This window comes from Epinephelus moara, chromosome 13, assembly GCF_006386435.1.
Source record: "Epinephelus moara isolate mb chromosome 13, YSFRI_EMoa_1.0, whole genome shotgun sequence".
NCBI lineage: Eukaryota > Metazoa > Chordata > Actinopteri > Perciformes > Serranidae > Epinephelus > Epinephelus moara.
The window spans coordinates 22,204,944-22,217,299 of NC_065518.1; the positions used below are offsets into that span (position 1 = coordinate 22,204,944).

Below are 12,356 nucleotides of genomic sequence, written 5' to 3' on the forward strand. Positions count from 1 at the left end.
GAGATAAATACTGGTGTCAGTGGGATAGCTAGCTAGCGAGTGTCAGAGTAAACAGACGCTGGTTAGTTTTAATGCAGGTTGTGCTCTGACAGTAGCTAACTTAGCTGTCCACTGTTTGCAACATGGGACGAAAGAAACAGGGTAAATTTGTGCGCCCTGACAACAAGAGCAAAGACAAGAGACATAAAATGAAGGGGAAATCATTAGAGGCCTTTACAGAAGAAATGCACACTGCTTTTGAAGGTAATATATTGACTCTATCACATAAAAATATGTGTATAAGTGTGTTGTGCTTGCCTCATAATTCACATGTGGAGTGAAAGATCATGATTTAACAAGGTGCAATAGTTATCCTGTCTCTATGATGAAGTAAATATTAAAGGAATGACAAATGTACCAAGGTATCTGAAAAAGAAGCATAGGACATCACTGTATTTCAGTACAGGGCCACAAGGCCTTGATGCACTACTTCAAAGGTTATCATTTCATGATTAAAACAATGGTAACTATTCATGTTCTTTGCAAAGTGCTGATTTAAAATATGACACCACCTCTGTTGACTTATGCCATATTAATATATAGTAAGTAATTAGTAAATAAGTGGTTGCACATTGATGGAAAAGGTCTAAAAATACAAACCCTGAAAGTGTTTGTGTCTTGTGTTTGAGCAAGAGTGCTCACACTGGCAGCATACTGTACACCTTGTCCTCTGTCACTGTGTTTCAGCAAGTCTTCATGTAGAGGAGGGAGCAGAGGCCCCACAGGTGAAACTGCCTTGTCCACTTGCCATGTGGGAGTTGGGTCACTGTGATCCAAAACGCTGTACTGGCAGAAAGTTGGTGCGCAAGGGCTTTGTACGCAACCTGCGCCTCAATCAGAGATTTAGTGGACTCATACTGAGTCCCATGGGCACGAAGTATGTGACCCCAGCAGACAGGTACAGTTAAAAAAATTATTATTATAACACATCATGATGATTAATAACACAAGCCATAACATGCCATATGTAACAGTTAATCTAGTCATCTCTTTCCTCAGATTGATCAGTTTATAATTCAGTCTATAAAGTTTGATCTTAAGATGTTTTATGTTTAATCAGTAGCCAAAAAAGAGCATATTTCATGATGAAAATTAAAACAAATATTTACATTTTTTTTTAAAAAAATTTATAGCAAACTAAAATGTGTCATTGATCGTGAAGATTATATTTAACACCATAACAAATGTTTTTTTAGTCTAAATTTTTTATTAAAACTCTCTTATTGTGATCAAATGATAATCAGAGTGTTTGTCTTAAAACTTTTTTTGTATGGACTTTTATGCACAGAGAGATTGTGGCTCAAAATGGAGTAGCAGTAATCGATTGTTCTTGGGCTAAACTGGAGGAGACTCCCTTCAGTAAAATGGTCGGAACTCATCCCAGATTGCTGCCGTATCTCGTAGCTGCAAACCCCGTCAACTACGGCAAGCCATGCAAGTTATCTTGTGTTGAAGCTTTTGCTGCCACATTCTGCATAGTTGGTAAGGATTTTGTTCTAGTTATTCAGGAACTATGTACTGTATTGTCTTCCTAACTGCTTATTGTATCATGTTACGGCAGTGAAACTCTAACATACTGTATCTAATTTTGCAGGTTTTGAAGAACTAGCAGAGCTGTTGTTGAAAAAGTTTAAGTGGGGGAAAGGGTTCCTGGATCTCAATAAAGATCTGCTGGACCGCTACGCTGCATGCCAGTCAGAGGAAGAGCTGCTCACTGTAGAGAAGGAGTTTCTCACATCGAAACCAGAGGAGGAGGAGTTTGGTAAAAATGGGGGAGAAAGAAATAAACTGGGGTCACATTCAGTGTTTTCCATACATAATTGTGTAGCAGAGGTGGATAGAGTCATTTGGGTTTTAGCCCCACATCTGTCCTTATTTTTGTCTTGGTTTGGCTTCATGTACAACTTTAAGGAGGCTTAAAATAGTTCCTATCTATTAAACATTATCACGAGTAAAACTTTCCTTCAAAATGGCAGAAACACTAGTAACTGCATCTTAGACTAAAATATTTTTCATCCTATTTCATACTTGCCCCAACATGGGTTGTAGTTGGGGTTTTTTTTCCTTCTGTGGTGACTCACCACTGCTGAATTATTATTGGGGAAACACTGATCTCATGCAAACACTTGTGATGTGAAAATTGTTTTAAAAAAGTTCTTAAAGGCTTTAAGCTTTACAAATTACTCATGATATATGATAATATAATTCATCAAAAAAATCAAGGACACTTTAAGTTGTGATATCTGGCCCATAATTTTAGGCAGCTTTCTCCAAATTTTAAAAGACTTAAGTAAATATGTCCTACATGGTGTCTTAGACTGATAATCAATAATTAGATAATATAATTTGCTGTTTTGCTTTACTTTGTTGATTTGGTCATGATCAATCTGAATTGCTGAACAAGTCAGAGATGTGGGCAGTGGTTCAGAAGTCTGGAACCAGGCTAATTGTTTCCAGCATGTCTGGAAAATTGCCCCTTACACAGAGAAGGATGCATTTTGTTGCCGACTTATGACCTGCAATCATCTATCTTGTTCACAGATCCATTTGATGTTAACTCAGGAGTAGAATGTAGGAATCTCAACAGACGTCTGTGGTAAGCATTTATTATGTCGGCATTAATTTATAACCTGTATATAAAAATGAGATAATCCGTCAGATGCACTGTTTGTTTGAAAATTAATTTTCCTGCTGCCAGTTTTAATCAGACCTTTTTTTTTTTTTTTTTTTTTTTCAAGTAGTATGTCTCTTTATAAAACTTTTAAACCTGCAACGAAAGTAATCTACCGTCACCTGAAATTCAAAAATCAATAAGCCAGTATTTTTAAAACCATATGTGTACATTCCCAGTCTGATTTCCAACTTTCCACTAAGTTCTTCAAACTAATTTCTGTATTCAGTGCACCTGAAGATGATGACTCCAGTGAGGATACAGACGCCTCAGAGGATGACGAAGATGAAGCAGACGATGAGAAAACAGAAATCAACAATGAGTCAAGAACAGTCTCAGATCATCAGGATGGAAAGGAAGAGGCTGAATCATCACAATAAAGCATGTTAGCTGTGGATTTTTATTATTAGATTTTCTGCAAGGACTGGCAAAACCTTTTCAACACTCATCACTGATACATAGTCTGAGGGCCATTTTGGGTTATCCTGTTTTATAAAAGTGGAAAAAAGAAAAGGAGAGAAAGAAAAATATAAAGTAAATTGTATGTTTATTTTTATGTAAACTGAATAAATTGTTTAAAAAAATCAACTTTTATTCAATTTAAAGTTCATACTGGATTACGTGGTGGTCAATGTTTCAGTTGAATACACATGGTTTGATGGATAAACGCAGACTTGTGGGCTTCTACACAAAAGTTGAAGCAGCTTGAGGAGCTAAAATGCTATAAAGGACCTGTAACTTGGATAAACTTCGCTACAATGCATTATTAGTCAGTCTAAAACAGACTGGCCCAAAGATGGTTTGTAGGCCACGTTTACTGTAGTATTTGAATATCAACAACTGCTGCCGTCTGACTCAATCCCTATCAGTAAGATGAAGTTCAGTAGGTTGTAAATGTGGCGAGGGGGGCGGACACAGCGGGACTCTCCTCTGCTGTCCTGCGGTAACATTGTTGTGGAACGACGTCACAGCTCGAAAATGAAGGCGCAGAGGCAGCCATTACTGGAGCTTCTCTAATTATTTTATTCCAAATAAATACTCGTGGAAAACTCCCATGGCAAGAGCTACAAGTCAGCTGGTAAGTGTTGCAACTTTAACACGAATAACAGTTCGAAGCCGGTCCTCAAAATGTACAGTGTGGCGGCTGTTTGACAACAAATAGTTACGTCGGGCCTTCATTTGAAGAGCGGTGCTAGCCGCAAAAGATCGTTTAACGTTACGACTCACTAGCAACGTTAGCTCGCTAATGTGGGCTAACACAACACCTACTGTTTGCTACGTTAATCAGGGTTGTCCAACACCTGGCTTAATTCACAATTAAAGCTTCTTCGATTTATTCGGCGTTGGAGTAGCATTTACCAACGCTCGTTGTTAGTTTTATAGGATGTATGGCCGTTCCCCCTTGGCCACTAGCGTTATCTGTTGGCTGACGTTAGCTAAACATGTTCGCGCTTTCGAACGATGCTCCAGCTTGCTAGCAAGCTAACGTTAGCTTCGTTGCGTTCCACCTTTGGTTACAAGATAGCTTTTTAAGGTTAACGTTTTGTAGATCGACTGTCAACTCATTACCTTTCAAATTTCAATATTAGTATCGACACACTAACTTTGAACATCACCGAGTAGCGTTATGCGAAAATGATACACGGATTTGAAGTTACTTGTGTTACCTGGCTTGCTAACGTTAGCTAATTGACTGGCTGTTAGCGTTAAGTTTATAACTCGCTGTCAGTGATGGCCGGCATTATTTGACAAGGCAGCAGGAGCTAACGTTAGCTTGCTAGCAGGCGTTAGTTAGCAAAGAAAGTTGACACAGGCCGGTTTGTTACACGGGTACTCAGGCTTAGAAAACGTCAGCTAACGATAACCTGTCAACCATTACATGGTTGACTAGTAGTACTGGGTCGGTAGATAGTTATATGACCAGTTGGCAACCATACAGTCAAGTCCGGATAAGGCAGCTAAATGGCCACACCTTGGTTTGAATGAGAAGAAGCTAGGCCAACTGTACTAACTGAGTTGTTAAGCTGAACAACATCAGCACAGAGTGTTACAGTAGTTCAGTAAGTTAAAAATAACTAACATTGGTACAGGCACCCAAGAGTTTGTTGTAAAGCACAGCCGGTCGCTGTATGTTATCTTTGAGTCTTCAATAATCATTTGGTGGGTTTCTTGTCAGTGTTTGCGTTCGCTGCCATGTCAGTTTTATCATGGGCATACACATTTGATGTGTTCCGTGCAGTTGTTGTGGTCGTAAGTACAGCTGTCACATGAAAGCAATAACTTTGATATGGTTTTTACAACTTTTAGTGGAGGGTGGGACCACCAGGCTTAGAAGCGGCGTCTCCAGTAGTCCTTGCATGTCCTTATCAATTTTAGACTTTGCTTCTTAAGTGGTCTCACTTGAAATTGTATATTTAAGTCAGAACATCCTACCACGAATGTTAGGTGCACTAAATATAAAATAGCAACCTTGGAAAGTGGGTTTGTAGTATATGATCCATATCTTCTAAGTTCTGTCTTTTCTAGTGTGACACACACATTACACATACACATTTGCTGGACTAGGTTGGGTGCTTGTTTTGTCGGACATTATATTGTTTTAATTGTACAGTCTGCCGTCCAGAAATACAATAAATAGTTTTTATTAACTTGAGCTGGTAAACTTATCTTTTTGCAAATTGTTTTTTACAACTGTTTGATCATATAAGGGGGTTTCAAAAAATGAATTATGATGCAAGCAACTGTAAAATCTGTTTGTTCACAGAATTATGGGGAAATGCTTTAACATCCATTTTAAACAACAGCTTAAAGCGCTGAACAGCAAAATGTGTCCTTTTCCAGAAACGGATATTCTTTATGTAAATTAATATCGGAGGAAGTTCTCACTGTTGTTGTTGTCGTCATTATATTGTAATGATTTATTCCCAGCATTTATAGTTGCAAGATATCGTTGGCCTAAACTTGCTAGCATACTGATTGTTAGTCACAATGAAGGGATGATTCATGCATTTTCAGTAATAGTTTTTGGGTGCATTAAAAGGTCCATTTTGACAGTTTGAGTTTAAGTCTCCCCCACTTAAGAGAAGATGCACTATTTGATGGAGATGGCTTCTTTTTTTTTTTAACAAGAACTACAACTGCATCACCCTGCTGACTGATATATTCTCAATGTTCCCTCTCCTGTTTCAGTATGATGTTGTGCCCATTCAGCCCAGCGTTGTCATCTGTTCCTGCTCGCATCCATCAATGGTAAGAAACCACCCTGACTCCTGCTCGCCACTTGCTATCCCAGGCGCAAGCAGTAGCCACTGTCCCAGCATGGAGGGCTCAGCCTCAGAAGCCCGTGCTGCAGGAGGGTCTGCCAACAGCCAGGGCTCAGACCTCCGCACACAGCCGGCTGTCCAGGCCCCTCAGCCGCGCAAAAAGAAGGCAGAGGACTTCAAATTCGGCAAGATACTGGGAGAGGGCTCCTTCTCGACGGTATGTAACTTGCATTCCACTTAGCTTTTGAATTATACCTGGGTCGATGTTGCTACATGCTAGCATTCTTTTGATTAATGTACTTGGATGAGTCATCCTCAGTTCATTTGAGAGGAATTGACAAAACAGGCCCTAAGAGTTACAAGATTTTCTTATAAGCCTGACAAGAAACTAACATGCTTTGTAATGTTTTTTTCTTGTTCTTTTATCCTAAGGTTGTCCTGGCAAGAGAGCAGGTAACATCGAAAGAATATGCAAGTAAGTAATAATGCACCAACCTTTGGTGAATGACGTGAATTACACTTTTATCAAGATGGAAAAGTTGCTTGGTGTGTTTTTCTGTTATATCCTGAACTTTTTCTTTCTGTCCTCCAGTTAAGATTTTAGAGAAGCGCCATATTATGAAGGAGAACAAAACCCAGTACGTGAAAAGAGAAAGGGATTTGATGTCAAATCTAGATCACCCATTCTTCGTCAAGCTCTACTTCACATTTCAAGATGATGAGAAGTTGTGTATCCTTTTAAAAAATTTGTCAATGCATGTGGTTATTAACAATTTACCAGTTTTTTTGTGTTTTGTGTAAGAAACAATTGATTTCTAATAATCAAAGTGGACCTTAACTAGCCTTTCTTAGATTTTGGTCTCAGCTACGCAAAGAATGGAGAGCTCCTGAAATACATTCGCAAAATTGGTTCATTTGATGAGACCTGTACTAGATTCTACTCAGCTGAAATAGTTTGTGCTCTAGAATACTTACACAATAAGGGGATAATACACAGGTAAGACGTTCTGTTTGTTTTATTCTTTCTCACTTTTTTTGTTATATAATTTCCGACCCTGTTAAGTATTTGTTTTCCCCACACAATATGTGTCATTTCAGAGATCTGAAACCAGAAAATATTCTTCTGAGTGAAGACATGCACATCCAGATAACAGATTTTGGGACAGCAAAACAGTTATCGTCAGACAGTAAACAAGGTATAACCACAATCCTGATTTTACTTGTACTTATCAGCATGAAGTTTAACAATTGTAATAATGACATAAAAGATGTGTTTTACTCTCTTTGTATGGTTATTCGTGTGTTTTAACCATGTATTTGCATCGATTGGCAGCGAGAGCAAACTCCTTTGTTGGAACAGCACAGTACGTGTCTCCAGAGCTGCTAACAGAGAAATCAGCCTGCAAGAGGTATGAGGTCACTATGCAACTCATACACATGCTAATCATTTTCATTTTTCCATGTTAATCAGATACGAGTGGCATCACATTCATAATTTGTCTGCTCTCTTTCTCTTTTGTAGCTCTGACCTCTGGGCTTTGGGATGTATTATCTATCAGCTGGTGGCTGGTTTACCACCGTTCAGAGCTGGGTAAGTACCAAGGGGATGTTGTTGTCACAGCACAATTAATTGTGATCATTCCGCACTTCAGTGATGGCTGATCATGTTGTATTTTTACTATTAGGGTTTACTGTTAAATATTAGTTTAAGAGCAATAACCTTTTCTTAACAGTCTCTTGTTTTGTTCTTTCCTTCTTGTGCATCGTTTGTTGTAGAAATGAGTACCTAATATTCCAGAAGATAATAAAGCTGGAGTATGAATTCCCAGAGAAATTCTTCCCCAAAGCCAAGGATCTTGTCAAACAGCTTTTGGTAGGTCATAGAGAACCATGATTCATTTATGTAAGATACAATAAAATGTCACTAGTATCTGTGGGGACAATAATTTTATATATATGCTGGTCAGCTGGTGTTGGTTACTTACAGGGTAGTGCTTTTCTAGTGAACAGAAACACATGTTGCATCTGTCTCTGCTTTTCCCTCAGTCACTGGACCCTTCCAAGCGGATTGGGTGTGAAGAGATGGGAGGGTACGACCCTTTGAGGCGGCACCCCTTCTTTGACACCATCTCCTGGAGTGACCTACACCTACAGACACCCCCCAAGCTCACCCCCTACCTTCCAGCCATGTCTGAGGATGATGAGGACTGCTATGGAAACGTAAGATATTTTATCACGGTCAAAAAGTCAATTTCCCCAAACCCTGAACAAACCACAAATCTCCAGCCGAACATCACAATACCATTTGTCTGATTTCCGATCTCAGTACGACGACCTCCTGAGCCAGTTCAGCAACATGCAGGTGGCCCAGTCCAGCTCATCACACTCCCTGTCGCCACATGAATCCACGCCCCCGCAGAGGTCCAGCAGCAACATTGAGCAGTACATCCACGACTTGGACAATAACTCTTTTGAGCTGGACCTGCAGTTCACTGAAGAGGAGAAGCAGCTATTGCTGGACAAACAGACCACTGGAAACCCCTGGTAAAGCCCGTCCAGTGTTTAAACCTTGTCAACCTGTTAATACCTGCTGCTCATTGTTTTATTTAAACCCAAATCACTCTAGGATTAAAGTGTTGTTAATGTCTAAGAAATGTAGAATGAAGTTGGATTATAATGTTAATTTGTTGAGGGGAAAAAATTAATGTTTGCGTGAAACGGGGTCGGAGTCCGTAATCTGCTGTTGCTTCTTTACACAGGCACCAGTTTGTGGAGAATAACCTGATCCTGAAGATGGGCCCAGTGGATAAACGAAAGGTGTGTGTGAATTCTAGGCCATACAATTAAGGTTTTTATGTTACTTATATTTATTGTTGTGTATTTATTCTATAATTAAAATTATTATTATTTATAATTTTAAGTCAAGCCTTCTCATAGGTGAAGACAGGGTTCTCACAGTCATGGGAAACCTGGAAAAGCCATGGAATTTCACAAATCTCGTTTTCCAGATGTGGGAAAATCTTATTTTGGAAAAGTCATCCAGTGTTGTTTAGTACAATGAAATCAATTGTTACAATAATCTTCCGTGGCTAACTTTCTGCGTAATGTAACATGACAGCAAATTTATTTTCTGTCGATGCTGACGTAGTGGAGCTCTAAAATGCAACCATCATGTACATTTCATCATTCTCTTCCTGCGCTCTGTCTCTTCCTACATGTGTGCCAGCTAGCTGTGCAAATATGTTTGAATAGAGTTTGCATCGCATATGTTTGAATAAGAGAAAAATAATGTTGTGACAGCGTGATTTAACATGTAGGATCATGAATCCGCACTTGTGCCCCCACTGCTATTTTATATAATACTGCATTTTTAAGATGGGGCAATATTCGTGCCATACATTGTGAACAATCGTGGAAATTTTATTAGGAGTCCTTAAAAAAGTCATGTAAAAGTTTAAAGGTTTGTCCATGAAAATGTGTGGGAACCCTGTGAAGAGTTTTCTGCCAGCTTGACAATACAGTGACTGTGTTTTGTGGTAAAATTTCAACAGGTTTTCTAGTTAAGTTTGGCTCAGTATAAATGAAGTCACTTCCCATTGTACATCTCTGACTGTTAGCATAGAGGAAGGAAAGGGGAATTCCCTGCTGTGCTGAGGGAAGTCTCATCGGCCTCACAGCCCCCTCTGTTGGTGAACTAATGTCCTGAGACATGTGGCATTCCATTGCAGGGTCTGTTTGCTAGACGGAGACAGCTGCTTCTCACTGAAGGACCACACCTGTACTACGTGGATCCTGTAAACAAGGTCCTGAAAGGGGAGATTCCTTGGTCCCTAGAGCTACGCCCCGAGGCCAAGAACTTCAAAACCTTCTTTGTTCATACGGTACATGACTATTTGTTTCTAGTGACTACTTGCTCACTGATTAGAATTTCTCCTCATGTATGGTTGGCTTTTTAATTATTATATTTTTCTCTCCTGTGCAGCCTAACCGAACATACTATTTGATGGACCCCAGCGGAAATGCTGACAGATGGTGCAAGAAGATCCAGGAAGTATGGAGAAAGATCTATCAAAAGCACCAAAACCCTGGCCTATAGGAGCACAGTTCCTCCTGTGGCCACTCCTCTTTAGCTCTGAGGCCAATCACTGAGCAGAGTAACACCCTCTTTAGTGCCCTTCATCACCGCAATGTAAACAAACTCTTAGAGACGCTGGCATCTAGACCTTGTTTGTTTTCCTGAGTAGAACCATGGGAAAAATACAACTTTGGATTCAGGGTTGCTTTGCTTGTTCTTTGTGCTCTCTGTGAGGCTTCTATTGCATTTTTTCCATGTATGGATGATAAGACTGCCACCATGCACATCTGCTTTTTGTACATTCTGCAAAGGGGGGGAAGAGAAGGGCAAGCTTGTCCTGTAGAGTGACACAAGCTTGGGTACCGCTAGGACTATCTCAAATGCAAGGACTGGTTTCCTGCTTCAATGATAGCATAACACAAAATCTAGCTTTTGTGAACCAGAGCCTATCCTGATATCTTAATTAAACCATATCCTAATCCTACATCGTACGTGCAAGCTGTAGTCAGGCCCCACTTCTAGAGCATATACTCCATAGTTGTAACAGATACTGTAAGCTGATTCAGTCTCACATGTTTACCAAACTCAAAACCTACATATATTTTTGTCAGAGCCCAAATGTTCCCACGGTATTTGAGTTTCTTTCTTTCTTTCTTCTTTATTTTATTTTTTTTTAAGTCTCCTGGTACTTGCTTATTGCAGTCCAATTAAGGTCTCGATGTAACAAAGCAGAGTGCCGGTCTGCAGTGAGACATGGGTCTGAATCAGTCTCTGTATAAGTGTGAGCCTTCCATAGCCGTTACTGAGGATGTATTGCTAACAGGGGGCGGGTAAACATGCCACTAGCTTGTACTTCCTAATCATAACTTGCTTATCTTTCCTGCATGGCCAGTTTTGTAGCTCAGCCTTGTCCGCTTCTCTCTCCCAGGGCACTGGAGATATAGTTTATTCAAGTTTAAAGGTGGGTATTTTTGACTGCATTGGCAACCATAGCGAATATTATTGGATGATTTGGCTGTTCTGTACCATTCACTGGCTATTTCTTTGTGGTGTGAATTCTTCAATTTCTTTTTCGGTGGGATAGTCGGCTCATCTTCAGTACGTCCTATTGAAAACTAAATCTTATGTGCTGACCACCCCCATGCTGAACGGAAAAACCTTCATCAACAGTGATACATACACATACTATCATTCTCCGAAGCAATCACAGTAAAGCTGTTGTCCCCTGGACAAGATGGCAGAACTGCCTCATCGGGCTCATTTGCCCGTCTTTTTTTGTTTTGTTTTGTTTTCATTCTGACGTTTGGCCCAATAGAAATTAAAGCGATTGATTTAACTTGTGCTCTTGTTTTAGCAATATGTATTATCATAATGCTTTTAATTTTTGACATATTACCTTAAGGTCCTTTCCAAAGGTCCTCTTCCTTCAGCTGAGTCTGTGTGTGCAGTGTGTGACTGGAGTATAGGTGAATAGGACCCTCTGGCCCTGGGGCCCGGGGCTCGATGTGGTTGGATGTCAGTTAAAAAGATATCTATCTGATCCAAATAACCGATGAAATTGCTGTATCTGTCTATAAAGTTGAGGAAAGCACTAGAGAAGTGTTTCCCTCTAGTTAGAAAATTGTTTGAATCAAGTCGATGGCAGTCGGTTACATTGTGTATGGAATACTCTACCTGGCTTGTAACTGACTAGAACTGTGATGTACAGATGATGTATTATTAAAATCTGAAGCAAGTAATGCAATGATATTAGGATACAGTTTTTGTATTTTTATTCTTGTATAAGGTTATTTGATGGCTATTGTTTAGCCTCTAGTTCATTCTGTGTTATTTAAATTCTAATATATGAATCATATTTGGATTGAAGTCATGTTCAGGGGCCATGTTGTGTATGTATTGAGATGTAAAGCCTTTGAATGTGAATAATTATTGTAAACTATAATATTTTACAGCTTTTTTCTTACTATATCATACATTTTCTATTTGCTCAGTGATTTAATCATATTCTGATAATTTAATGAATCTGTTCATTCTCTCTCTGATTATTTGTGCGCTAGGTCAGTAGATGTTGAATGATGAATTTTCCACTTAATGCTTGGTAGTCCAGTAATTAAAGCATGTAGGGATTTAGGCATACAAATAAAGCCATGTGTCCTGTCTTCTGTTAACAACCACAGTCATGACACGGTGAAAGCAAGCAGCATTCAGTGGCAATGGCATCTCACATTTTTTTGCAGCATGTAAATAAAGTACCGGCCCATTATCAGTGTTTTGTGTCGTGCAAATTAATTTACACTGCATTGCAAAC

At 39.4% G+C, this 12,356-nt stretch overlaps 2 protein-coding genes across 2 annotated transcripts; both read left to right on the forward strand.

Moving 5' to 3' along the window:
- Nucleotides 1-107: 107 nt before the first annotated feature.
- tsr3 (TSR3 ribosome maturation factor) lies at nt 108-3,288 on the forward strand. The gene is made up of 6 exons (XM_050060376.1): nt 108-243; nt 727-937; nt 1,328-1,521; nt 1,634-1,801; nt 2,581-2,635; nt 2,940-3,288. The coding sequence occupies exons 1-6, from the start codon at nt 123-125 to the stop codon at nt 3,088-3,090; spliced, it is 900 nt and encodes a 299-aa protein (XP_049916333.1). The 5' UTR covers nt 108-122; the 3' UTR covers nt 3,091-3,288.
- Nucleotides 3,289-3,631: 343 nt separating this feature from the next.
- pdpk1b (3-phosphoinositide dependent protein kinase 1b) lies at nt 3,632-12,314 on the forward strand. The gene is made up of 14 exons (XM_050060796.1): nt 3,632-3,788; nt 5,900-6,190; nt 6,406-6,448; nt 6,566-6,703; nt 6,826-6,970; nt 7,072-7,169; nt 7,307-7,382; nt 7,496-7,564; nt 7,750-7,846; nt 8,020-8,193; nt 8,300-8,517; nt 8,733-8,790; nt 9,702-9,854; nt 9,956-12,314. Exons 1-14 carry the CDS (start codon nt 3,765-3,767, stop codon nt 10,067-10,069), a joined length of 1,698 nt encoding a protein of 565 aa, XP_049916753.1. The 5' UTR covers nt 3,632-3,764; the 3' UTR covers nt 10,070-12,314.
- Nucleotides 12,315-12,356: the final 42 nt, after the last annotated feature.

Excerpts from the sequence above, each read along its gene's own strand:
- tsr3 (XM_050060376.1), top strand. The coding sequence starts at position 123 with ATGGGACGAAAGAAACAGGGTAAATTTGTGCGCCCTGACAACAAGAGC. Across the intron at positions 938-1,327 it reads TATGTGACCCCAGCAGACAG|AGAGATTGTGGCTCAAAATG; the intron begins GTACAGTTAAAA and ends TTTTATGCACAG. Across the intron at positions 1,522-1,633 it reads TGCCACATTCTGCATAGTTG|GTTTTGAAGAACTAGCAGAG; the intron begins GTAAGGATTTTG and ends CTAATTTTGCAG.
- pdpk1b (XM_050060796.1), top strand. The coding sequence starts at position 3,765 with ATGGCAAGAGCTACAAGTCAGCTG. Across the intron at positions 7,170-7,306 it reads ATCGTCAGACAGTAAACAAG|CGAGAGCAAACTCCTTTGTT; the intron begins GTATAACCACAA and ends ATCGATTGGCAG. Across the intron at positions 7,383-7,495 it reads GAGAAATCAGCCTGCAAGAG|CTCTGACCTCTGGGCTTTGG; the intron begins GTATGAGGTCAC and ends TCTCTTTTGTAG.